The following is a 27,886-nucleotide window of genomic DNA, read 5'->3' on the forward strand; positions in this document are numbered from 1 at the left end:
TCTTTCTGTGGGAGCACCAGGTACCCATAATCTTGCTCTCTCTCTTGCTCCCCAACATCCTTTATACATGGTTGGAGCAAATCATCGCTTCTGATACTAAGGATGAACCTCAGAGGGAAGTGTTGGAGCATTCTCTCTCCTGCAGAAGTCCTGGGAATTCAGGTGAGTGGTCCTTGGTGTGACAGTGGCAGGATGGGCTGGATGTGGAGCATTTCATACATATAAGCTCTGCAAGGGCAACTGGGGAGGTTCCAGGAACTTCCTCAACTTGAAAAAGGCAGAGGTGAGGCCTACCCATTCATAGCTTAGAGTAACGGGAGGCCTACAGGTCCGCTTGAGCTTGGCAGAATTCCAGTCACCACTTGGCTACCTGGCATCCTGTGTCGTGGTCACTGCAAAATCCTTCCTTGGATAGTAGCTTGCCTTCTGTGTGACCAAGCTGCATTTCAAATTACTATTCCAGGTCCAGCAGACTTGGGTACAATTTTTTAGCATCAGTTCCTGGTCCCTGGTGCTGCATGACAGTGAGGAGAAACGATCCAGTAATCTAGGTTACCACAACTATCAAGCTTCTTCAGTTGCTGTGTCCCTGTGCTGGGAACAGGCCATTCCATTGATCCTTGGGGTCTCTGGCTCCAGTTGGGCCCAGGATGTAGGAAGCTGGCTCTGTATTTACTATATTAAAATGAGATATAGTGTGCACAGAGTCCAGTGGACCCCCAGAGACTTCACAGAGGCTAAAGTAGATAATACCAATTCTCTCTTTTGTGGTAGTCTGGTCAAGCAGTTAGGCTTATCAGAGGGTAGTTTAAAACATTTGTTGTATACACACAGTCAAGAAATGAGGCACACACTCAACGACTAACTCCAGGCCAATGTATTTATATGGAAAACATACACTTTGCTACTTTACTTTCAGAACCAAAAGGATCTTGTTGCAGGTAAGTACAGTTGCAAGTATGTATCAAGCATATGTATCATTTTTACTTAGCTTAGATTATGCAGGTAAAACAGTTTACAAGTAAGTAACACTTTTCAATTTCAAAACTAGACAGTGCAATTATTTATAGGAAGCAATGCTGTCCTAGGGGAGGAAAAGTGTTAGCACAGTTTACTGGTAAGTACTCTACTTACAGTCCCAGTCTTCGGGATAGGATGTCCACCTGTGGGGCTCCATGTTGACCCAAAAGTGCACCACCAGCAACACAGGGCTGGCCGGGTGCAGAGGTCAAAGTAGGTGCCGGGTTTTCAATGGAATCCTATGGAGACTGGGGGCATTAGGAAACAAACAACTGGCAGGTAAGTACCCATGACTTCAGGGCACAGACCTGGGGGGTTTAGGTCAGCTCCAGGGAGCCACAGGTTGCCAAAAACACACCCTCAGCAGCACAGGGGTATCTGAGTGCAGGGTGCAAGCACAGTGCTGGGCTCTCAATGCTTTCCAGTGGGAGAGCCACAGTGGTCACAAAGATCCTGCAGGCTGGGTCCAGGGGGTCGGTTGTGAAAAACCAAAGGCTGGACATTGCTAGACCATCGGTTGGATTCCCCAAGGCCTGGGGGCTGCAGGTGCAGGGGTACGTTTAGGCGTCAGGAATCTCCGTCGGAGCCGGTCGGGGGGGATCCTCTGGATTTATGCTGCAGGCATCGCCGTGTTGGCCGGGTGGGGTCAACTCAAGGTGTCCCCTCAGCCGGAATAGCATGGGGACATTCTCTGGACTGGTGGGCCACCTGGACACAGGCCAGGGGCATTGGGTACAGAGTGGGCAAGACTCGCTGATCCGGGGAGGCTCTGGAGTCCTGGGTTGTAGCTTCTTCTGGACAGGGCCACTGTCCTCGGGAGATATTCATCCTCTAGTGGGCAGGCAGTCCTTTGGGGGTTTGTAGAGGTCGCCGGTCCTACATGATGCATTGCCTTTGTGTATCAGGAGTCTTGAAGCTGCAGACAGGCTGGTAGGGCTGGGGCCAAGACAGTTGTCATCCGAAGTCTTCACTGCTGGGGGGGTCGGCTCTTCAGTCCTTCTTCTTTGTTCTCTTCTTGAGGTCACCAGGAATATGGAGATCAAGGCTCAGGGGTGCCCCTAAATACTAGATTTAGGGGTGTTACAGGGGTCAGAAGGCAGTAGCCAAATGGCTACTGACACTGAGGGAGGCTATACCCTTCTTGTGCCCCCTTCCTTTGGGGAGGAGGTCACATCCCTATCCCTGTTGGCTACTATCCTCCAAAACAAGATGGACGATTTTGCAAGGAGAGGGTCACTTCAGCTCTGAACACCTTGGGGATGGTCCTAACTGCAGTGTTCACTTCTGCATGTTTTTTCTAATTTTCCAACCAAACCTGCCACCAAAAGTGGGGCTTGGTCCGGGGGGAGGCATCTCCACTATCTGGAGTGACCTGGGGCACTGTAACAGGAGGCATGAGCCATTGAGGTCCACCGCCAAGTGTTGCAGGTCCTGCAGGGGTAAGGTGTGAAGCATCTCCACCCAGAGCAGGCTTTGTTCCTGACCCCAGAGAGCACAAAGGCTCTCACCCCTTGGGGTCAGAAACTTGTCTGTTAGTGGCAAGCTGGCAAAGACTGGTCAGCTTTACACTAAAGGTTTGGGTAAAATACAGGGGGCATCACTAAGATGTCCTTGTGTGCATTTTACAATAAATCCAACACAGGTATCAGTGTGGGTTTATTGTACTGAGAAGTTTGATACCAAACTTCCCAGTCTTCAGTGAAGCCATCATGGAGCTGTGGAGTAAATGACAAACTCCCAGCCCATGTACTTAATATTGCCACACTGCACTTACAGTGTCTAAAAATAGACTTAGACACTGAAGGGGCATGGTGCTCATGCAGCTATGCCTACTCCTGTGGTATAGTGCACCCTTCCTTCGGGCTGTAAGGCCTGCCAGAGGGGTGACTTACCTATGCCACAGGCAGTGGATTGTCGGCATGGCACCCTGGGAAGGATGCCATGCCAACTTCACCTTTTTCTCCTCACTAAAACACACAATCTGTGATGGCAGTGTGCATGTGCTTGGTGAGGGGTCCCTTGGGGTGGCACAATACATTCTGCAGCCCTTAGGGACCCTTCCTGACCACAGAGCCTTTGATACCACAAGTACCTTTTATAAGGGACTTAGCTGTATGCCAGGGGTGTGCCATTTTTTTAAACAATGGTAGAGTTTAGGGAACGAACACTGGTACTGGTACTGGTGCCTGATTAGCAGGATTCCAGCACACACTCAGTCAAGTTAGCATCAACATCAGGCAAATAGTGGGGGGTAACCACTTTACTACGCAAGAAAAAACTTCTCTATGGGCAGAACACAGCAGGCACAGTCCCTTCTCCTTTGATAGCCTCCAGGTGTAGAAGGTACAGCCTCTGTTCCCCCGAAACTTGGTGCAGCGAGGCAGTCCTTCTTCTAGTCCATTCTAAAACCTGGATGCCAGAGTACCATTTTTATGCCCAGAAAATCCCTCAGGGTTGGATGTGGTTGGTAGCCAATGGAATACTTGGTTCAATCCCAATGACCATTTCCCTCAAAGTGTGGCATCTGGTTATCCCAGGATGCACCATTCTGCCCAGTTCCAGCATGGCAGAATCCTCCTCTTAACATCCAGGGCTCCCTAGCCCAACTCAGAGGTGTGGTTACAATGGGAGCTACATGCCCCTGGAAAACCAAATTGACAACTAGCTTCTCTTTCCCTGTCTCTGGTACCAGCTTATTTGCCTAAACAATAGAGCAGCCCCTCTCTCAGGTATTGCCCATTTGCCCTTCAAAGGCGTTTACTCTTTTAAATCTTGTCTTTTGGGCTACACCTGTGTGGCTTCCTGTAAGAGAGAGATAGCACCTCTCTTCATTGCAGGCTCCTTTTGGATCCTTTCCTGGAAGTCATTAGCACGTCTCCCCTGTAGGGCAGAAAGCTTTCTTGGGGCTAGACCTCATGGTTAAGGGCATAGGAGACTAAGGGCCATATTTATACTTTTTGACGCACAACTGCGCCAACGCAGTTGTGCGTCAAAAATTTTAACGCCAGCTAACGCCATTCCAAAGTGCCATGCGGGCGCCTTATTTATGGAATGATGTTAGCCGGCGGAGCTGACTGGTGTGCGTCAAAAAAATGACTTACACCAGGCAGCGCCGGCGTAGGGGAAAATGGAGCTTGGGTGTCAAAAAATGGGGCAAGTCAGGCTGAGGCAAAATTTTGGCCTCAACCCGATTTGCACCATTTTTTTTGACTCCCAACCCCCATTGAAATGACTCCTGTCTTAGCACAGACAGGAGTCATGCCCCCTTGCCCAATGGCCATGCCCAGGGGACTTATGTCCCCTGGGCATGGTAATTGGGCATAGTGGCATGTAGGGGGGCACAAATCAGGCCCCCCATGCCACAAAAAAAAAAATAAATACTTACCTGAACTTACCTTATGTTCCCTGGGATGGGTGCCTCCATCCTTGGGCGTCCTCCTGGGGTGGGCAAGGGTGGCAGGTGGTGTCCCTGGGGGCATGGGAGGGCACCTCTGGGCTCCTTCCGAGCCCACAGGTCCCTTAACGCCTGCCCTGAGCAGGCGTTAAAAAATGACGCAAACGCGGCTGGACGTAATTTTTTTTGACCCGCCCACTCCCGTGAGTCATTTTTGCACGGGAGTTTAAATAAGGCGCACAGGCCTGGGAGTCATTTTTTAGATGGGAACGCCTACCTTGCATATAACTAACGCAAGGTAGGTGTCCACGCTAAAAAATTACGCAAACTCCAAGAACTTTGGCGCTAGATGCGCCTAACGCCAAAGTATAAATATGGAGTTAGCTTTGCGTCGGATTTGGGTAAAAAAAAACGACGCAAATCCGGTGCAAACAGAGTATAAATATGCCCCTAAAGTTGCACACAGCAACACATTACATTAATTTTGACTAGGGTTTCAAGTCAGCTCTAATGTAACGAGGTGTTAGCTACCTTGCAGAAACTATTTTCGTCACACTGTTCCTGAGCTAGCACAGCTGAGGTGTCAGTGTGCAACTCTGCACTTGCCCATTGACTGACCAAACCTTTCCACATTAAAAATGCCAGTTTTGAGATTTTACTGCCAGGCCATGTAAAATACATGTTCTGCCCCTGAAATATCCTAGACCCTGCCTTTGGGCTCAGTCGGCTTGCCAGAGGGATGACTTACACATACTGCGGGGGAGGCTTGGCTTTGCAATTACTTTGAATGGCAAAGTCGGGCTAACAGGTACAACTGCTCCCCAAGCCTGGGTGGCACAACCAGTGCTGGAATCCCTGGGGTGTCTCTCTAACTTACATGCCACGGGTATCCTGGGTATCACATACTAGGGACTAATAGTCAGATTATGCCAATTAGGTGTAGTCTAATCCAATATACATGTCTTAGGGTCAGAGCACTGGCACTGAGGTCTGGATAGCAGGCGCCAGTTCTCTCTCAGAGTCCAAAAACCAGCAGCATCAGTTCAAAAACATGGAGATGACCATACAAAAAGAGGCATTTCCTTACTATAGGAACGTGGATTATGATGTGGTGATGCTGGCTAGGCCTCACCATGTAATACTAGCATAATACCGCAAAGATGGTATGTGGATGCACACTAATAAATCCTTAGCTCAGTCCTAGTAGAGTGGCAAAAAGCAGTAAGGCTTTACTAGAGGCACACGTGTTGAGGGGCATATTTATACTCCGTTTGCGCCGAATTTGCGTCGTTTTTTTCGACGCAAAACTAACTCCATATTTATACTTTGGCGTTAGACGCGTCTAGCGCCAAAGTTCATGGAGTTTGCGTCATTTTTTTGCGTGAACACCTTCCTTGCGTTAATGAGATGCAAGGTAGGCGTTCCCGTCTAAAAAAATGACTCCGATGCATATGCGTCGTATTTATACTCCCGGGCAAAAATGACGCCCGGGAGTGGGCGGGTTAAAAAAACCCGCGTTAGCGCAGGATTTTAACGCCTGGGTCAGGGCAGACGTTAAGGGACCTGTGGGCTCAGAATGAGCCCAGAGGTGCCCTCCCATGCCCCCAGGGACACCCCCTGCCACCCTTGCCCACCCCAGGAGGACACCCAAGGATGGAGGGACGCACCCCAGGGACATTAAGGTAAGTTCAGGTAAGTATTTTGTTATTTTTTTTATTTTTTTGTGGCATAGGGGGCCTGATTTGTGCCCCCCTACATGCCACTATGCCCAATGACCATGCCCAGGGGACATAAGTCCCCTGGGCATGGCCATTGGGCAAGGGGACATGACTCCTGTCTTTGCTAAGACAGGAGTCATTTCAATGGGGGTTGGGCGTCGTAAAAAAATGATGCAAATCGGGTTGAGGCAATAATTTTGCCTCAGCCTGACTTGCCCCATTTTTGGACGCCCAAACGCCATTTTCCCCTACGCCGGCGCTGCCTGGTGTACGTCGTTTTTTTTCACGCACACCAGGCAGTGCCGGCGGCTTACGCCGGCTAACGTCATTGAATAAATACGGCGCCCGCATGGCGCTTCAGAATGGCGTTAGCCGGCGCTAATTTTTTTGACGCAAAACTGCGTTAGTGCAGTTTTGCGTCAAAAAGTATAAATACGGGCCTAAGCGTTTTAGCAGATTGCAGTGGGGCAGATTGTTTTGGATTGGGGCAGATTGGAGTGGGCATATTGTTTTGGATTGAAATGGGGCATATTGTTCTGGATTGGAATGGGACATATTGTTTGGATTGGAGTGGGGCAGACTGTAGTGGGGCAGATTGGAATGGGGCAGATTGTTTTGACTGTAGTGGGCAGATTGCTTTCGAGTGGAGTTTTTGATTAGAGGGGTGAACTGGATTGGGGTAGATTCAATTGGGGTGGTTTGGGAGGACTGAAGTGGGGAGGGTTGGAGTGGACTGGACTGGATTGGGGTGGGGTGGATTCTGTGGGGTAAAGTGGGTTGAATTGGGGTGGATAGTAGTAGGGCAGATTTGAGTGGGGTGTATTGGAGTGTACTGCATGAGTATGTGCTAAAGCATAATTTCAGAGAATACACATAATAAAGAAACACTGTCCCTTTGCAATATTTCGAACAAGTTAATTGTCATCTTTTAAGAAGAGTGCCCATGAGAAAAAAAACAAAAGTAAACATGAGTTGAAAGTGAGAAAAGATGATTTGGCAAAAAAAGAAAGCTAGCTTTAAAAAATAAAACTTTGCAATTTTGTTTGTCCTGCTGGGTATGTTTTTGCCACTCACAAGCCTTGTGTTTGCCGGGCACTAGAAGTTAAAAAGAACAAAATAGTACCTTGATCACATCAGGAGCAGCAGGCAGGCACTAATTAGGTTGAATTAATTAGTGCTTGATTCCTGCTCCACACAGAGGAACTGAAATGATGCCAGGCCTGCCTTTACACATTTCAAGGCTGTAAAGAAGACTGCCATGCAAACCAACAAATGGTGAGCAACAGACGGGCTCCAAGCCCTTTACTGAACACAACAGTCTTGCAAGCAAGACACATGCACTAGCGCATGCACTCGCAAGCAAGACCCTGAAAAATAGTGGTCATTCTTTCTGCAAAAGAAGTGACTTGTCAGATACATTTTCTGAATAATGTTTGTGAACTAATCCGTTAATCAAACTTAAAAGCTCTTATACATTTTTAAAAATAATCAATATGACAATGAATGCTGGAGTTGTTGACACTGAGATTCATAATATTCTATAAAACATGATAATTAAGGTCTACTGTCAGGCTACAAAACCTGTTCAATACAGATACACCCTTAACAGTTTCTTAGGGTAGCACTCAGCAAACTCCAGTAAACGTATGCCTATTGAATTGCGGAGAGTTACAGAACAATGCAGTAACTACAAATCTTCAAAAGCAATTGAACATTTGATATTCTGCAATTTTTTTTATAGGAATTAAATATCCATACACAAATACCAAGACATTGAAGTTTCAAACCCAAGGGATATATCTCAGGGTCTGCACTAGAACAAATCATAGTTCACTGGATTATAACCACAAATCAAATCAAATCAAATCAAGGGATTAAAGAGTATCCCAGATAGTAAAAAAGATGGATGGCAGGGGTCCAGCTAATTCAGCACCTCCAATAAGGAACTTGAAAAAGGCAGAAAATCCAGGAAAGGAAGGACTCACAACTGGGAATACATCTGAACAACCACATTACTGTCACTATTCCCGGCATTTAAGAGGGCCTGATTACGAGTGGTATAGTTAATTCCGGCCTATGTGTAAACCCCTGTTAGCACAGGCCGAATTATGACTTAAAAAGTATTGAAACATATAAAAAATTATCAGATGTGTTAAATACCACAAGCTTTATTACATTTTAGCTTGTCAAACCTGTTAAAATCTAGCAAGGGAAATGTGCATGGTAATGTACGTGTAAGAAAATGTCCTTTTTGCATGGCCACCCCCCACACATTTTCCCCAACGCTAATGACTCTGAAAGTGCACTGGAGCCTGCTGCCTAGGACCCAGTGTCAGCACTCTCTACCTAAACATGATGAAGCAAATTGGTGCACCATGGGTATGATAATGGGACTCCCTGAAAAACTCAGAAGGAGATGGCAAATCCCATTACTCTGTTTCTTGTTTGCCTACAGGGAGGTGCCACAGAAGGGAGTTTGCTTTGAACTTCTATTTGGCCTTCCTGTAAGGGTTCAGTCTAGTGAGAGAAGGCTGGTAGAGACCTCTCAAAGAGCCCAAGGAAAACATAGTGGACTATGTACTTGGCCTGCATTGAGGAATGGCTGAATACATGAACAGGGCAAGCTAAATTCTGGAGGCCAGCCAATAGCTTCTCAAGCTCTGGTATGACTATGGGTGAGTACCAACCAGGTCAGTTGGTGTGGGTGTTGGAGCCCGTGGCTCCCAGGGTGCCCGAGGACAAGTGGACTGGGCCCTACCCTATTTTGGAAAAGAAAGGGTAAATCACTTACTTGGTAGACTTAGGCACCCCTTGGATCCCTCACAGGGTACACTATGTCAATGTCCTAAAACCACACCAAGACAGGGATGACCTGACCATGCTGATGGACACTGCTGGTGGTCAGGAGAATAAAAGTGAGCCCCTCCCTGATTTACTGTCAAACAACCCTCAAGTTGGTTCTGCGGAGGGTGTTTTCTTGTCAGACTCCCTCACTCACCAACAGCAGACTGACTGCAGGCAAGTCCTAAATCAGTTTTCTGAGCTCTTCTGTTAGACCCCTGGATAGGCAACATGCTGTGTACATGATGTGGACCCTGGTGAAAGCCTCCCTGTTAAAACCAAGTAAAGAGTTGCATTAAGGTTGCCTTAAGCAAGGTGCTAGAGCTAGGGGTGATAGAACCTTCTGACAGTCCCTGGACCAGCCCAGTAGTACTGTTCCCTAAACTTCACTCAAAGGGTGAAAAACCAGAGATGAGGTCCGCGTAGATTAAATAGGGTTGAATGCAGCAATTAAAACTGATGCACCCCCCATCTCAAAAGCTGATGATCTCATCAATCGACTGGGTACAGCCAACTTCCTAAGTATTTTTGACTTAACATCAGGGTACTGGCAGATTGGACTCACCCAAGGACCAAAGGAGAGGTGAGCATTTTCGACCCCTGAGGACCACTTTCAGTGTAAAGTGATGACCTTTGTTCTGAAAAATGCGCCTTCCACTTTCCAAAGGTTGGTGAATTGAGTTCTTTCAGGACTGGACAACTTTAGTACAGCATGTTTGGATTATATTGCTGAATATAGTTCCACCTAGGAGGATCACATGGTCCACCTGAGGATAGTTTTACCGGCTGTGCAGCAGTCAGGCCTAACTATCAATTAATCAATCAATCAGGAATTTGTAAATTGCACTACTCACCCGTGAGAGTCTCAAGGCGCTGAGGAGGGGAGGGAGAAGAAGGGTGGAGGAGGTGCTGCTACTGCTCGAACAACCAGGTCTTCAGAAGTTTCCTGACTGCAAGGAGGTCCTTGGTCTGGCACAGGTGCTTGGAAGAGTGTTCTACGTTTTGGCGGCGAGGTATGAGAATGATCTACCGCCGATTGTAGTTATGAGGACGTGTAGAACGGTTGCGAGGGCAAGGTTGGAGGAGCAGAGTTTCCAGGTTGGGGTGTAGAAGGAGAGTCGTCTTTGAGGTATTCTGGCCCGGTGTTGTGCAGTGCTTTTTGAGCATGGGTGAGGAGTTTGAAGGTGATTCTCTTATTGACTGGGAGTCAGTGCAGGTTTTTCAGGTGGTATGTGATGTGGCAGTGGAAGGGGATGTCCAGGATGAGGTGTGCAAAGGTGTTCTGGATGCGTTGCAGTCTCCTCTGAGTTTGGCCGTGGTTCCTGCATAGAGGCCATTGCCGTAGTCCAGTTTGCTGCTTACGAGGGCTTGGGTGACTGTTCTTCTGGTTTCGGTGGGTATCCATTTGTAGAACTTTCAGAGCATGCGGAGGGTTTTGAAGCAGGAGGAGGAGATGGCGTTGACTTGCTGGGTCATGGATAGTGAGGGGTCCAAGATGAATCCTAGGTTGTGTGTGTGGTCGGTGGGAGTTGGAGCGGTTCCAAGAGTGGCAGGCCACCAGGAGTCATCCCATGCGGAGGGGGTGGAGCCGAAGATGAGGACTTCCGTCTTGTTGGAATTGAGTTTGAGGCGCCTGCTCTTCATGCATTTGGCGATGGCCTTCATTCCTTCGTGGAGGTTGGTCTTGGCGGAGTCCTTGGTGAGGGAGCGGATCAGCTGGGTGTCGTTGGCGTATGAGATGATGTTGAGGTTGTTGGATTGGGTGATGTTAGCGAGCTGGCCCATGTAGATGTTGAAGAGGGTCGGTCCGAGGGACAAACCCTCGGGTACGCCGCAGATGATTTCGGTGGCCTCCGAGCGGAATGGGGGAGACGAACTCTGGGTTCTGCCGGTGAGAAAGGAGGTGACCCAGTCCAGGGCTCTGTCTCGGATTCCAGCATTGCAGAGGCGTGAGCGTAGTATGTGGTGGCAGACAGTTTCAAATGCAGCTGAGAGGTCCAGGAGGATGAGGGCCGCGGTTTCGCCGCTGTCCAGTATGGTTCTGATGTCGTCGGTGGCGGCGATGAGGGTTTCGATGCTGTGGTTGCTGCCGAATCCGGATTGGGAAAGGTCCAGGGTGCGGTTCTCCTCAAGGAAGCGGGTTAGTTGTCTGTTGACAGCCTTCTTGATGAGTTTTGCCGGGAAGGGGAGCAGGGACATAGGCCGGAAGTTCTTGCCGTCCTTTGGGGCCGCCTTGAGTTTTCCGAGGAGGGCGTTGATCTTGGCGTGTTTCCAGCTCTCCGAGAAGGTGGCGGACTCGAAGGAGCTGTTGATGATCTTCCGTAGTTGGGGTGCGATGACAGAGCTTGCTTTGTTGAGGATGTGGTGAGGGCAGGGGTCAGATGGCAAGTGGGAGTGGATGGTGCTCATGATTTCTATGGTGTTGTTGTCGTTGACGTGGGTCCAGGAGAGCAGGAGGTTGGTCAGAGGTGAATCTGTGGTGTTGGTGGTTGCCAGGGGGGTCTGGGTGCTGAAGCTGTCATAGATGTCTGCAATCTTGCGGTGGAAGTAAGAGGCTAGGGAGTCGCAGAGGTCTTGCGATAGTGGGATGTCGTTGGCGTTGGAGCTGGGGTTGGAGAGTTCCTTCACGACGTTGAAGAACTCCTTGTGGCTGTGTGCATTGTTGTTGATTCGGTCTTTGAAGTCGGTTCTCTTGGCGGCTCGGATGAGTTGGTGGTGTCTGTGGATGGCATTTTTGAAGGCTGTGAGGTTGTCCAGAGTCTGATCTTGGTGCCACTTTCTTTCGAGTCTTCGGCAGATCTGCTTGGATTCATGGAGGTCAGCGGTAAACCAGAAGGCCTTTCTGTCGGTGCGTCTGTTGGAGGGATTCTTGATTGGGGTGAGAGTATTGGCACAGGTGTTGGCCCATTGCCTGAAGCTGCGGGCAGCTGCATCAGTGTCGATGGTGTCGATGGGTGGGCTCTGGGAGAGAGTCGCGATAAGTTGGTCTTCGGTGACCTTGTTCCAACTGCAGTGGGGAATCTGTTGTGGGTGATGGTGTGTTGTGGGTTTCTTGAAAGAGAAGTGGATGCAGCGGTGGTCTGTCCAGTGGAGTTTCGGTGGTGTGGCTGGAAAAGACGTCATTGATAGCGGAGAAAATAGGGTCGAGTGTGTGTCCTGCGGAATGGGTTGGTGTTGTAACGAGCTGTTTGAGGCCGAAGTTGGAGAGGCTGTTGAGCAGGGTGGCGGTGTTATTGTCATTGGTGTTTTTGAGGTAGAAGTTTAAGTTCCCGAGGAGTATGTAATCAGTGGATGTGAGAGCATTTGTACCGTAATGGAGTCGCTGAACTGCTGTTGTGGGCTGGAGGCCTGTAGACGAGGGTCCCTCGGAGGGTGGTATTTGGGTCAGTGTTGATTTGGAAGTGCAGGTGTTCGGCGGTGCTGAGGGTGTCTTTGGTGTTGGTCATGATTTTGAGGGTGTTCTTGTGGATGATAGCGATTCCTCCTCCTGGTTTGTTGGAGCTGTCCCTGCGGGTGATCTTGTAGCTGTCCGGGATGGCCATGGCGATGTCAGGAGCTGAGGAGGGGTTCATCCAGGTCTAGGTCAGGAAGGCGACGTCTGGGGAGGCTAAGGCGAGTAGATTTCAAAGCTCTACTGCGTACTTGTGGACGAAGCTGGTGTTGAGGAGGATACATCTGAGATGGTTGCGTCCTGCCTTGGTGGGTGGGTCATTGGTGTGGAGGCTGGTGAAGGTGCAGTTCCGGCAAGAGAAGGGTCAGCCAGTGTTGAGGGCACGCAGGGAGGTGGCGTTGTCGTGAAGGCGTACATGGCGGGGGTGGGGAGGACGAGAGCCAGGGTTTCTTGCGCTGGGCACGGTACAGGCACAGATGGGCTTGCCTTTGGCGCGCCTGCTGTGTGCGTCTACTGTGCGGCCACACAGCGGCCACCATTAAGTAGGGAGGTGGGGGGAGGAGAGGACAGATGGGAGGCAGGAGGGGGATGAAAAACAGCTCATAAAAGGGGCAGAGTCTGAAAAGGGGCGGGCCGAAAAGGGGGCGGAGGCATGGGGCAGCAGCGGGAGTGCATGCGGGAGAGAGAGGAGGATGCGGGCCGCAGGGGCAGCAGCAGAGAGAGAGAGGGGGAGAGTGAAAGTGAGAGAGAGAGAGCGGAGTCAGAGAGAAACGAGGAAGAGTGTAGCCCAAAGCAAAAGGAGCACTAAGGGACGCTAGTGAAGCAGAGCAGAGAGCAAAGCAAAAGAAGGAGAGAGGCAGAAGGTAGCCTAGTAGGAAAGCAGAGCTCTCCCACTAGACACCAGGGATGAGGCGCAGGCAGAAGCCTGAGGGTGGAGGAGGGCCTCGAACTCCTGACAGGGGTCAGGAGTTCAGAGGATTCAGGGACAGGGCTCTACTTACAGGGTGGAGCCACAGGAGGCAGAGCAGTGCACTGACCAGGTCAGTGGCATTGCTCCTCATACTCAAGGCCAGTGAGTGCAAGATTCTGTTGTCTACTTGGGCCATCTTGTAAGTAGGGGCCAAGTACAACATCTTCGACCCAAGATCCAGACCATTCTGGAGTGGGAGGCTCCCAACACCCAGACCCAAGTCAGAGCTTTCCTTGGCTTGACTGTGTACTACAAGAGGTTTGTGAAGGGGTATGGTAGAATTGTGGCACCACTCACTGAGATTACCTCCAGAAAGTGGCCTAGGAAGGTCACCTGGATCTCAGGATGCTGAAAAAGCCTTTGAAACACTGAAAAAGGCTATGTGCTCAGCACCTGCCCTGAAGGCATGTGACTGTGGAAGGGAGTTCATTTTCCAAACAGACCTTTTCTGAACATGGGATTGGGGCACTGTTGTCACAAACAAATTATGAGGGCCAGTATCAGCCAGTTGCCTCTATTAACAGGCTATCTCCCTAGAGAGCAGAGTTAGGAGTGACATTGAGAGGGAAGACTCCGCTGTCCTTTTGTCCCTGCAGAAGCTGAGACCCTACCTGTTTGGGACTCACTTCAAGGTTTAAACCCATAGCAGGCCTCTTACTTGGCTGGTAGATGAGAGAAGAGAATCCCAAATTGTTGAGGTGGTCAATCTGCTGCACTCCAATCCAAAACATTCTTCCCCACTCCAATCTGCCCCACTGCAATCCAGAACAATCTGCCTCACTGCAATCCAAAACAATCTGCCCCACCCCAATCCGCAGCACTCTCATCTACCCCACTCAAATCCAAATCAATCTGTCCCACTCAAATCCACCCCACTCCAATCTGCCCCACTCCAATCCAAAACAAGCCGCCCCAATCCAATGTGCCACACTCCAGTCTGCCCCACTACAATCAAAAACAGTCCATCTCACTCCAATCCAAAACATTATGCCCCACTTCAATCTAATCCACCTCACCGAAATCCAATCCATCCCACTCCACCCCAATTCATCCCACTCCAATCCACCCCACTCCCACCCAATCAACCCCACACCAACCTAATTCACCCCACTCCAATCCACCCTGATACAATCTGCCCCACTCTAATCCAAAAAACTCTTTACCACTCGAATCTGACCCATTCCAATCTGTCCCAATCCAATCCAAAACAATCTGCCCCACTCCAATCTGCCCCACTCCAATCCAAAACAATCTGCCTCACTGCAGTCTCCCCACACTCCATTCAAAAGCAAATTGCGTCACTCCAATCTGCCCCACTCCACTAAAAAAACATCTGCCCCAATTTGATCAAAAACAACCTGCCCTACTTCAATCCATTTTATCTTGCCCCACTCCAATCTGTTCCACTTTAATCCAAAACAACCTGCCCCATTTCAACCTGCCCAACTACAATGCCAAACAACCCACTCCAATCCAAAACAATCTGCCCCACTCCAATCCAATCCACCTCACCCCAATCTAACCCACTCCATCCCAATTCACTCCACTCCAATCCACCCCACTACAACCCAGTCCACCCCACACCACTCTACCCCATACCAACCCAATCCTCCCTGATCCAGCCCAGTCCAATCTTCCCTGCTCCAATCCAATCCACCTCTTACCCCAGTCCACCGCACCCCAATCCACTCCAGTCTATCCCAATTCACCTCACTCAATCCAGCCCACTACAACCCAGTCCACTCCACACCAATCCACCTGCGCCAATCCAGTACACCCCAAACCAGCCCAGTCCAATCTACCCCACTCCAATCCAATACACCTCACCCCAATCCAATCCACTCCAGTCCAATAAACCCCACTCCAGTCCAATCCACCCCACTGCAGTCCAACCCACTCTATTCCAGTCCACTCCACCGTAGTCCAATCCACCCCAGCCCACTCCAATCCAACCCACCACACTCAAATCATCCCACCCACTCCAGTCATCCCACTCCACTTCAATATACCGTACTCCAATCCAACCCACCCCACTCAAACCCACCCCACTCCAACCCAATCCACCCAACTCCAATCAAGTTCACCGCTACCCAAACCACCTCACTCCAAAACAATCCACCCCACTCCAATACAATCCACTTTAATTTACCCTACGCAGTCCAATCCAGCCCACATTAATCCACCCTACTCTAAACTACCTTAATCTATCCCACTTCAATCCAGGACACCACTCTCTAATCTATCCACCCCACACCAACCCAATCCACCCCACTCCAATCCAATCCACACCACTCCAGTCCAATCCACCACAATCCACTCCACTCCAATCCACCCCAACCCAACCCAACCCAACCCAATTCAATCCACCCCACCCAAATCCAGAGCTCCTCACCCCCATCCAAACCACCCCAATCCACCAAACTCATTCCAATCCGCCAATCCCACCCTAACCCACCCCATTCTGTCCAATCCACCTAAATCCACTCAACTCTAAACCACCCAAATCATATACCCCGCCACTGCAGTCTACCCGAGTGCAGTCCAATTCACACCATGACAATCCAATCTACCTCACCTCAATGCAATCCACCCAGTCCAATCCATCCCAGTCCAGTCCAGTCCACCCCACACTAATCCAATCCACCCCATCCCAATCCAATCCACCTCCTTCAGTCCTACCCACCCCACCCATTCAATCCACTCCACCCCACTCCGATCCATCTCACTCTACTCCAATCCCCCACACTCTACCCCAGTCCATACCACCCGATCCCAGTTCAGTCTGCCCCACTCCAATCCAATCCATCCAGACTACCCCACTCCAATCCACCCCACTCCAAAAACAATCCTTCCGCCCCAACCCAGTCCAATCCACCCCACCTCTATGCAATCCACCCTACTCCAATCCACTCCAATCCACCCCAATCCAATCCACCACAATCCAATCCAACACACCCCACCCAACCCAATCTCCTACACCCATATCCACCCCACTCATATCCAATTGACCCCACCTCTATCACTCCAATCCAAACCACCCACCCAATCCAGTCTGATCCACTCCACTCTAATCCATTCCAATCTCATCCTCCTCACTTAATTTTAATCCACTCCTACTCAATCCACCCCACACCAATCCACCTCACTATAATTAAGCTACCACAATCCAATTCACCCCAATCATCTTCAATCCTGTTAACTCAATCCACTCCAACCCACTCCACCCTATTCCACCCCACTCTGCTCCAATCTATGAAGCTCTCTGCCACTAAATCCTACTCCCCTCTACTCAACTCTATGACACTCTAATCCTCCTACTCCACTCTACAACATTCAGACAAAGGTACTCGATGACACTCTACTCCCCCACTCCACTCCACTAACCTTTAGCCATGCTGAACAGGAACCCCACTGGTGTACAACATGGAAAAACAAAGCCAATAGGCCTTGCTTATGCGAGACCTATTGGCTTTGCCAATGTTTGTTTAGGGTAGCCTTCTGATGCAGATTGTCCATGCTGGGGCCTGCTATGTGAAGCATGCAAGGTACGTGCAGAAAAATTCAGCAGTGGCCCCCATATTCAGGAAACAATGGACTTGATTCAAGAATGTGTTTATGCAAAACAAAAATATGCATTGACCCTTGGCAAAATGCTCCTTATGTAATCATTTGTTATCTACATTTCTCCTGACTTATCCAGTGCATAAGGAGCTGGACGCCCAATAAGAATCACATTGTACGATATCTGCCTGGTGTAAAAAAATAAATCATCAAATCTATTGTTACGTGTTGGATATATTGCTATGTGTATTATTGTCATCAAGATAATATATCACTAATTAACAATTTTCTAATATTTCTGTCCTCAGATTGACCCTTTAGAATACATTGGATATGCCACAACAGAAACAAGGCGTGTCACTACCCCACTCATAGCAGTTTTGTGCCCTGTAGAAACGCAAGAACCATCTTGGAATTATTACTGTTGAAAATATCTCACTAAAATATGCACTTCCAAATATGGTCTGTGTTAGCCTTCTTGTGATGTCCTTTCTGTGTAATGGTAAGTGTGATGTCTCATGCCAATCTAAAATAAGCTTTAACAGCCTTTCTGAAATAAGCATGTATGACATTTAAACTGATTTAGTAGGTAACGTTTTTGCTGATGTTTTAATGCATAATGGCATTGGCCCATTCTGTGCCAGACACGGGAACACTGCAATTGTTTATTCTCTTTCCACCCACCACATGAATATGTTATTCTATAGCTGAGTGCAGCATCATCTTTTAACTTTTACTTTATTACATGCATCCCGTGGCTTTTGGTACTTATGAATCATTTACACATAGGAATTTGATTCAATATGGAATGTTGTGAAATTATTGCATTGTTGGTGGGCACCTTTTACCACAATTTATCATCTTACCAAGGCATAATAACTCCTGTCAAATATAAACCCAATCAAGGCCCCAAAGCAACCAATAAGTGGTTTAATAGAGAACCTGCTATACAGAAACACACTAACCATAACACAGGGCAGGAGTGGAGCAAGTCAGCAACCTACCACAATAAAGTTTCTCTACAAGACACTCAGGAGTGGTTACCTTGCTAAAGTATCACTAAGGGCACCCAGCTGTACAAAGGAAACCTTGAAGATCTATAAAGAATAGGATACTTACAGTGCTTTAAAAACAATGTACACCCATCTAAATGACACTGCGAAGCCCTACCTTAATTTATTGAATTCAAAGTTCCCAAAATATATGAGTTACCTGTTGCAGACACTAGGCCTATCCACACAAGTGAGGCACCATTTTTATCGGGAGACATGTGGGAATTCAGAATAGTAGAACATTTGAAAAATACCTTCTGAATCACTTCCTTGTATGGGTATCCACAAATTCAGATGTGTACAAATAGCCACTACTCCTTCACTCAGTACCTGGTGTCCATTTGTTTTTAAATACATAGGTTTCCTTGATATCCATGTTTCACTCTTTATATTTTATTAAATGAATTGCTCTAAACTCGATACACAATGAAAAACCATTGTAAGCAGAGTTATTGACGCTGTGTACCTTGGGTTGTTGGACAACCTATAACATATATGCATTCTTGCAACCAGACAAGTCTATCGAACATAATGGTTATATTGCTTTTGTAAATCAGACATCATGACAAGAAGTTACAGATGAAAACGTTGTCACAAATGGACATTTTTTCCTACTCATTTTCACATTTGTTTTTATTTCAATAGTTAGTTTCTATGGAAAAACCTCGCGGGACCTACAGAAATTATCCCTTCCAGGATCACCCATGGTTTTCACACTGGTTTCCACCACAAACTAGAAGTAGGTTGAAGGCACTAAAACTAGGAGAATTAGGCTAACTTTTTGAAAATGCCAAAAGTGTGATAAAAAATTAAATGTTTTTTTTTTAAATTCAGCTCTGCATGTTCCTGCAAGCTGGGTAAATTGTGATGTTAGCACAGCAAACCTTTTGTTGATGCCATTTTTTAAAACAAGTATTGGCAAAGCCAGTAGGTCTCGCTTATACAAGAGCTATTGGCTTTGGCTGTGTGTTTTGCCATGTTGTACACCAGTGTGGCTGCTGTTCAGCATGGCTAAAATTATGTGGCTTTGAGTGTCAGAGTGGGGTGGGGTGAAGAGTGATGTAGAGTGGATTTGCTGGAATGTCGTGGAGTGGAGTAGGAGGAGTAGAGTGTCGTTGAGTAGAGGGGAGTAGAGTTCAGTAGTTCAGTGACAGAGAGTGGAGTGGCGTGGAATAAGGTGGAGAGGGTTGGAGTGGATTGAGGTAGTGAGTTGGAGTGGATTGAGATAGTGGGGCGGATTGGATTGTACCCAAATGGGGTGGATTGAGTGGAGGGGGTTGGGATGAATTAGGGTAGATTGAAATGGGGTGAGGTGTGTGGGGTTGGGGTGGATTCAAATGGGGTGGATTAGATTTGATTGGGGAACGTGGTTTGGATTAGAGTGATAGGGCTGGGGTGTGGTGGACTGGATTGGGGTGGGGTGGATTGGGCTGAAGTGGGGTGGATGAGATTGGACTAGAGTGGAGTGGGGTTGGGTGGACTGAATTACAGTGGGGTGGATTGGGGTGGATTTAATTGGGTTGGGTGGATTGGATTGGGGCATACTGGATGGATTGGAGTAAGGTGGGGTGGACTGAACTGGGATGGGCTGGGGTCGATTGGAGTAGAGTATTGTAGATTGGAGTGAGTGTGGATTGGAGTGGCATGGGATTGATTAAAATGTGGGGTGAATTGGTTTGGGGTGTGGTGGGGTAAAGTGAGGTGGATTGGATTCGGGAGGTGTGGATTAGATTGGGGTGGGGTGTGTTGGATTGGATTGGATTAGATTGGGGTGAATTGGAGTGGGGTGGATTGCATTGAGGTTGGAGTGTGGTGCGGTGGATGGATTGGATTGGAGTGGGTGTGGACTGAATTGATTGGGGCGGGGTGGAATGTAGTGTGGTTGATTGGAATGGAGTGGATTGGATTGGAGTGGGGGGATTGGGGTGGGGTAGGCTGGATGGATTGGATTGGAGTGTGGTGGACTGAACTGGGATGGGGTTGGGTGGAGTAGATTGAGGAAGAGTGGGGTGGGCTGTCAGGGATGCATTGGATTGGGGTGGGTTGGATTGGAGTGAGTTGGGGCTGGATTGACTGAGGTGAGGTGGATTTGATTGGATTGGATTGGCATAGGGTTAATTGGACTGGAGTGCGGTGGATGAGATTGCTGCATATCGGATTGGGGTGGGGTGTAGTTGAGTGGATTAGAGTGCGGTGGATTGGAATTAGTCAGTTGGAATAGATTCAGTGGAGTGGATTAGGGTGGGTGGGGTGTAATATTCTGAGTGTGGTGGATTGGATTGGGGTGGATTGGAGTGGAGTGGGGTGGATTGGATTGATGTGGAGTGGATTGGGTGGGATGTGGGTTTGATTTGACTGAAGATGGCTGTACTTGATTGAGGTGGGGTAGATTGCAATGGTTTGGAGTGGGGTAGATTGGGCTGGATTGTGTGGATTATTTTGGAATGGATTGGGTTGGAGTAAGGTGGAATAAAGTGGATTGTATTGGAGAGGGTGGGGTGGATTGGAGTGGAGTGAGGTGGGATGAAGTGGAGTGAAGTGGCATGGATTGGACTGGGGTGAGATGGATTGGAGTGGAGTGGGGTGGATTAGACTGCAGTGAGGTGGATTCATGTGGACTGGATTGGACTGGAGTGGGGTGAATTAAAGTGGATTGTATTGGAGAGGGGTGGATTGGACTGGAGTGAGCTGGATTGGGTAGCAGTGGACTTGATTGGAGTGGATTGGATTGGATTGAACTGGATTTAGAGTTGGAGGGATTGGACAGGACTGGGATGGGTTAGATTGGAGGAGGGTGGGTTTGATTGGAGTGGGGTGGTTTGGATTTGAGTGGGGTGGAATGGATTGGAGTAGGTTGGGATGGGTTAGACTGGAGTCGGGTGGATTGGACTGGAGTGGATTGGATTTGAGTCAGTGAATTGGACTGGACTGGAGTGGACTGGGGTGGGGTGGGTGGATAGGACTGGAGTGGGGTGTAATGTATTGGAGTGGGGTAGATTGGACTGCACTGGATTGGGGAGGGTTTGATTGGTGTGGGATGGACTGTGTTGGTATGGGATTGAAGTAGGGTGGATAGTGGTGAATTGGAGTGGGGTGAATTGGGATGGAGTGGTTTGGATTGGATTGGGTGAAGTGCATTTGACTGGAGTAGGGCAGATTATTTTGGGTTGCAGTGGGCGGCTTGGGATTGAAGTGGGGCAGGTTGTTTTGGATTAAAGTGGGGCAGATTGGAGTGTGGCAGACTGAAATGGATTGGAGTGAGAAGGTTGTTTTGGATTGAAGTGGGGCAGAGTGGAGTGTGGCAGATTGTTCTGGATTGGAGTAGGGCAGATTGGAGTGAAGCAGATTGTTTTGGACTGGAGTCAGGCACACTGGAGTGGAGCATATTGTCTTAGATTGGAGTGGGGCAGACTGGAGTGGGGCATATTGTATTGGATTGGAGCAGATTGAAATGGGGTGGATTTTTTTAGATTGGAATGGGGCAGATTGGAGTGGGGAGGATTGGAGTATGGCAGATTGTTTTGGATTGGAGTGGGCAGATTGTTTTGGATTGGAGTGAGGCAGATTGTATTAGGGTGAATTGGAGTGGGGTGAATTGGATTGGTGTGGGGTCGATTGGATGGGAGAGGGGTGTATTGGGGTGGGGTGAATTGAGATGGAGTGGGGTAGATTGTATTGGGGTGAGGTGGATTTGATTGGAGTGGGGTGCATTAAAGTGGTACAGATTGTTTTTGATTGGTGTGGGGCAGACTGGAGTTGGTCAGATTGGAGTGGGGCAGATTGTTTTGGATTGAAGTTGGGCAGATTGGAGTGGGGTGAGTGGGACAGATTGTTTTGGATTGAGGTGGGGTAGATGGGAGAGGGGCAGATTGCTTTGGATAAAAGTGGGACAGATTTGCGTGAGGTGAACTGGAGTGGGGCAGATTTTTTGTATTGGAGTACAACAGATTGTTTTGGATTGCAGTGGGGCAGATTGTTGTGGATTGGATTGCAGCAGATTGCAGTGGGGCAGATTGCTTTGGATTGGAGTGGGATAGTGTGAGAAAACAGGGCTGATTGCAGAGGCCCCATAACTTTTTGCCCCCATTTTCCTCTTTTTGCTGGTGTTTTCCTGACTTTGATGGTGCCCTGGGTACTGCTAACCAGTCCCAGGGCCTGTGCTCTGTGTAAAATGGATATGCAAATTAGGCTAATTATAATTGGCTAAGTTAACCTACCTATAAGTCCCTAGTATATGGTAGGGCATGTAGGTTTAGGGACCACAGCATAGGTGGTGCACACCTAGGTGCACTCCTGAGGTGCCCAGTGTCATTTTAAAAGCAAGCCTGCCTTGCTGGCTGCTTTTAAATTAAAGTTATATGCAAATTCGACTTTGGAATTAAAGGTACTTCCAAAGTCTTAAACTACCTTATTTTTACATATAAGTCACCCCTAAGATGTGCCCTATGTGCCCCTAGGGCTGGGTGCCATGTAACTATAAGCAGGGACTTTATAAAAATAGATTTATAAGCCCTGGTGAGGTAAAAACAGCCAAATTCGTTTTTCCCTCATTGAAGTAAATGGCCTTCATAGGCTAGAATGGGCAGACTTTATTTAAAATTTTAAAGTCTCCTTAAATGTTACATACCAAGAATTTGGTATCAAATTGATTGTTATAATAAATCCCACAACTTCCAGTTGTTGGATTTAATATAACTAGTTCAGGTAAAAAGTTTAGACTTTACCTAAAAAGTTGCCAATTTCAGCTCTGCATTGTTTTTGCTGCTGTGCTCTGATTGGCCAGCCTGCAGCAGCTTCTGCCAGGCTACCTTGATGAGGTGTGAAGTGGCCTGACTTCACACAAAGGAATGTGCTTGGGGGAGAGAATCTCCCCTCAGCAGATGGTGAGGCAGGAAGGGGGAGGGCTGCCAAACTGGTCTTCAAAGGCAGAGAAGGACATTTGCAGCACCCAACAACACCCCCACATCCTGCAACCCCAGACAATTAGGTGCCTCCTTGATTAGATTAGGAGAGGGCAGGAGAGGGGTGTGTTTATGATTTTTAGCCACACCAGTGGGTGGGCTCAGCCAGATGTAACCTCCAAAAATCAGATTCATCCATGTTGGATTTTTGGAGACTGTTGCCTTCTGGGATGGATTTTTGCCACACTTCCCAGTGGTCATCACAGGGGGACGACCCTGTACCTGATTGGAGGATCAGGACCCCCCTGCTTTTCACCCAGGAGCAAGGATAAAACTGGCAGACCTGACCCCACACCTCAGATCCCCACCAAATTTCAAGAAGAAAGAACTTAAGGAGAAGAAGGACTGCCCTGCTGGACCCCTGGCCTGCACCTGGAACCTGCACTCAGAAGGACTGCACCAGCTGCACACTTGGGCTTCACCACAAGAAGGACTTTGCCTGGCTTCAACTGGTTCAAGGAGGGACTCCCTGTTTGCTACAGGTGAAAAATTGCTAACCAGAGTCCCCTGCACCAACTCCTGAAGAAAGCGACCCGCTGACCACTGTCCAGTGGCCAAAAAGGAGTTTGCGCCAGGTGCATTCTGGGAGTTGAAGTCCGCACCCCCCAAGGACCATCACAGAACTTCTGGACCCTTGGGGTGAGCTGTGGACCCCAAAAGAACCTTAACAGAACATCTGGGTGAAGCCCCAGAAGTTTGGAAAAGATTTGAGAATTTTTGGAAAAAAGCTCCAGAGAGGGACCGACCCGCCGCGGAAATTCTAGCCGGCTTGCCTCAACCGCGACCCGGCCTGACTTCGTGGTTCGTCCCGGTAAAGAAAAACATCCAAAAAAGAGACTAAGGGCCTGATTACGATTCCGGCGGGCGGCGGAGGCCGCCCGCCAGAATTCCGCCCTCCATAATACCGCTCCGCGGTCAGAAGACCACGGAGGGTATTATGAGTTTTTCCCTGGGCTGGCGGGCGGTCTCCAAAAGACCGCCCACCAGCCCAGGGAAAAACTCCCTTCCCACGAGGATGCCGGCTCGTAATAGAGCCGGCGGAGTGGGAAGGTGCGACGGGTGCTGTTGCACCCGTCGCGTATTTCACTGTCTGCAAGGCAGACAGTGAAATACATTTTGGGGCCCTCTTACGGGGGACCTGCAGTGCCCATGGGCACTGCAGGGGCCCCCAGGGGCCCCGCGACTCCCCCTCCCGCCATCCGGTTCCCGGCGGGAGAACCGCCAGGAACTGGATGGCGGGAGGGGGAGTCGGAATCCCCAAGCCGGCGCAGCAAGCTGCGCCGGCTTGGAGGATTCCTTGGGGGCAGCGGGAAACCGGCGGGAGACCGCCGGTTTCCCTTCTCTGACCGCGGCTAAGCCGCCGCAGTCAGAATGCCCCGCGGGGCACTGCCGGCCTGTCGGCAGTGCCACCGCGTCCCGCGGCCCTGGCGGAAGTAATCCGCCAGGGTCGTAATGACCACCTAAGTCCGAACGTAAAAAGTTGACCGGGACCTCCCAGCCATCGTATCCGAGAAGGGCTCCATGGACGTCGGATCAAGATCCAGGTTTACCCCGGTCGAAGGATTTTCATCTCGTAAAAACGACTAAGTCCGAAGGTAAAAGTCTCCACCGAGGAAACCCACATCGCGTATCCGGACAAGGGCTCCAGGAGGTCGGATTCAACTGGCAGGTTCGTCCCGGTGAAGAAAAACTTCAAAATAAAGACTAAGTCAGAAGGTAACTTTTTAACCGAGGCCTCCCGCGACCTGTAGCCGAGCAGGGCTCCATCGCGGTCGGCCTGAAAGTTTGACTTTGCCCCGGTCGAGGTGCAACCAGATGACCCGATTGGCGCTTTTTGTTTCTAAGCGCTAGAAAAGTAATAATTCTTTACAAATTCATATCTCCGGTTCCCCTGAACCGATTTTAATCGTTTTTGTGTCATTTTAAAGATAAAAATATAAACTATTTTTATAAATTGGTTTTGGATTTTTAAACTGTTTCCTGTGTTTTATTTAATTACTGTTTTGTGATATTTGAATGCTTTACACTTTGTCTCCTAAGTTAAGCCTTGACGCTCGTTGCCAAGCTACCAAGGGTTGAGCTGGGATTAATTTACTGAGACCTAACTGTACCTATGTGGAGGTTAGTGGCTTGTTGCTAGGTGTAGGTACCTACCTGCCCTACCAATAACCCATTTTCCAACATAATTGGAAGCAGCGACGGGATCCTGTACTTGTGTTCAATATCACGTTACAGTTTTAGGTAAAACAAATTTAAAATCCTTTAAATTGTCCTAGTGCAAAAATTGTTTTTAATTTTTAATTTGGATTAATTTCAATTATTGAATTTTTGGAATTTTTCTAAATTCTTGTTTCCAATTTTTGCAAAAAGTTTTTGTTGACACAAAACTAGGGAACCATGGAGCTTGATCTGGCTAGCCTACCCACACTGACAGTAGTCCAGCTTAGGGGGTTGTGTATTGAAAGAGGGTTGCCTGCAACCACTGATCTCAGGAAGCAAATCCTGATCACATCCCTGACAGCATGGGCTGAGGCCCAAGAGGTAGAGTCAGAAGAAGCTCCAGAGGAGGGAGAAAGAAGGGAGGATGCAAGCTCTAACCACTCAGGGGAGGGAAGGCATCTGAGCCTAAGTGAGGATGAGGAAGAACGGTCCTCAGTAAACACAGTCACTAGGGGCAGATCCAAAGCTAGTGGTGGGAAGGGGGTCCTTTCAGGAGGAGAGAACCCATCCATCAGAGAAAGAGAGCTGGAGGCCCAGCTAGCATACATAGCTTTGGAAGCAGAGAAGCTGGCCCTAGAAAAGAAAAAGTGGGCATACAAAGAGAAAAGAGATGGAAGCAGCGATAAAGAAGCTGAGGTGTCCATGGGTGGGGGAGTTTGCCCCAGATTACCCAAGGGGGTAGTTCCTGCTTATGTAGAGGGGGATGACATAGATAAGTGGCTGGGGGCCTTTGAGAGGGCACTCCAAATGAGAAGGGTTAGGCCTCAATACTGGGGTTCCCTTTTGTGGGAGTTGGTCCCCAACTCAGGGAGGGATAGGCTTCTGACCTTAAGGGGGGAGGAGGCAGATTCATACCCTAGTATGAAGAGGTGCTTAGCCAAGAAGTTTGGTCTGACCCCAGAGTAATATAGAATGAAGTTCAGGGACACCCAGAAGGTCAGTACCCAGTCTTGGGTTGACTTTGTGGACATTTCACTAAAGGCACTAGAGGGCTGGATTATTGGTAACAAAGTAAATACTTATGAGGGGTTATACAATCTGATCATGAGAGAGCACATCTTGACCAATTGTACCCAAGAAAGGTTACGCCAGCATCTAGTGGACTCTAAGCAGACCAACCCTAGAGAGCTAGGGGAGGCAGCTGATGAGTGGTTGAGAACCAGGGTGGTTGTCAAGTCCCAGGGGGGAGACTCCAAGAAGGGGGGGACAGGTCCCCGAAAACCTAAGGAGGGAGGTGGTAAGCCCACCACAGAGACTCCCTCTGTACCCCAGAACCCTAAGAAGGAGGAGAGTAAATCCCACTCCCACTCTGACCAGCAGAGACAGTTAGACCCTGGGTTAAAAAAACTCTTGGACAGTAGGGCTTGCTTTGACTGTCAGCAGGCAGGTCACTTCAGAGGAGATGCAGCCTGTCCAAAGAAGGTGGTTAGCATTGGGCTGTCCAGTGTAGCCATGGAGGAGGATTCCTCAGATGATGAAGTCCTCTTAGCATTAAGCTGGGAGACAGGACCAGATGGTAAGCTGGTGATCCCTGAGGGTGGAAGTAGGCACTTCCACCACATTCAAGTGAATGGGATCCCTACCACTGGCCTGAGAGACACCTGTGCCAGTCACACTATAGTGAGTGACCGGTTAGTGACCCCAGACATGTATGTCCCAGGAAAGACAAAGAAAGTCAGGATAGCCACAGGGGAGGTCACCTCCAAACTTGTAGCCATAGTGCCCCTAGAGAGGGAGGGTATCCTTGACTGGATTAGGGTGGTAGTCAGTGCTGACCTTCCCCTAGATTGTATCCTGGGCAATGACCTCCCAGAGGTGAGTCTGGTCACAGATGGGGTGGTCGCCCAGGGCGCCCCCCCAACCCAAAGTCCTGGGGAGTCAGTCCCTACAGTTAGGAGACAGGGGTCCCCAAGAAAAGGAAAGAAGAAAAGGAAGGGTAGGCCACTCTTAAAGAGAGTTCCAGGGAGCCAAGGGCCTTCTGCCCCAGTAGGGGGGGAGCCCAGAGTTGGCACTGGTGAGGCCTCACCTGACCCCAAGGAAGTCCTGAGTAGTCAGGCAGCTGTCCAGATGCAAGGTGTTGCCCCTGCACTGACAGAAGGGAGAGTGGAAGGAGGGTGTCTGCCACAGGAGGTGGTAGCCCCCCACTCTAGACAGCTAGAGGGGTGCCAGGACCCCAAAGATGCCCCTAAAGCAGCTCAGCCACCTGTCAGTGGAGAGCTTAGGGTGTGGTTCTGGGTACTGACAGCTGTCAGTAGCCTCTGCTGGGTGCTAGCCTTCCTGGCAGCACTGTACTTGGCCTGGGAGGCAGACCCCAGGGCCAATAGCAAAGTAGGCCCCCTGACCCTATTGGTCATGGTGGGGTTGCTCAAGTGTTGGGTGACCTCTTTGGGTAAGCTAGGTGTTGCCCTAGCAAAGTTTGGAGTAGGGGAGGTGGGCACCTCACTACCCAAGTTGGCAGAGAGAAAGGAGGAAGACCCCCCTAGAGGGAAGTTTCAGTTTGAGTTGGGTCCTTTTACTGTTGGGATGGCTTCACTACCCATAGGGAGTGACCCTGACAGGAGGATATAAGGCAGAGTAGGCCCTGCAAAGGGACAGCCAGTTTTCTTCACTGTCTTCCTCGCTAACAAGCCAGGAAGACTCTCCCAGGGTTGGGCTGAGTCTCCTGGGCGTGTGGGCTGGGGGGGGTTGTGTGAGAAAACAGGGCTGATTGCAGAGGCCCCATAACTTTTTGCCCCCATTTTCCTCTTTTTGCTGGTGT

General features: G+C 49.1%; 1 protein-coding gene across 1 annotated transcript in view; it reads left to right on the forward strand.

Annotated features, from left to right (window-relative positions):
* The window catches only part of LOC138246551 (sialic acid-binding Ig-like lectin 13), a 286,183-nt gene that overhangs the window by 33,270 nt on the left and 225,027 nt on the right, over positions 1-27,886 (forward strand). The window contains exon 2 of the mRNA XM_069201221.1: positions 17,204-17,397. Coding sequence (XP_069057322.1) covers positions 17,355-17,397 — 43 coding nt within the window. The 5' untranslated portion in view covers positions 17,204-17,354. The remainder of the gene's footprint in view (positions 1-17,203; positions 17,398-27,886) is intronic.

The sequence above is a fragment of the Pleurodeles waltl genome, chromosome 7, assembly GCF_031143425.1.
Source record: "Pleurodeles waltl isolate 20211129_DDA chromosome 7, aPleWal1.hap1.20221129, whole genome shotgun sequence".
Lineage (NCBI taxonomy): Eukaryota > Metazoa > Chordata > Amphibia > Caudata > Salamandridae > Pleurodeles > Pleurodeles waltl.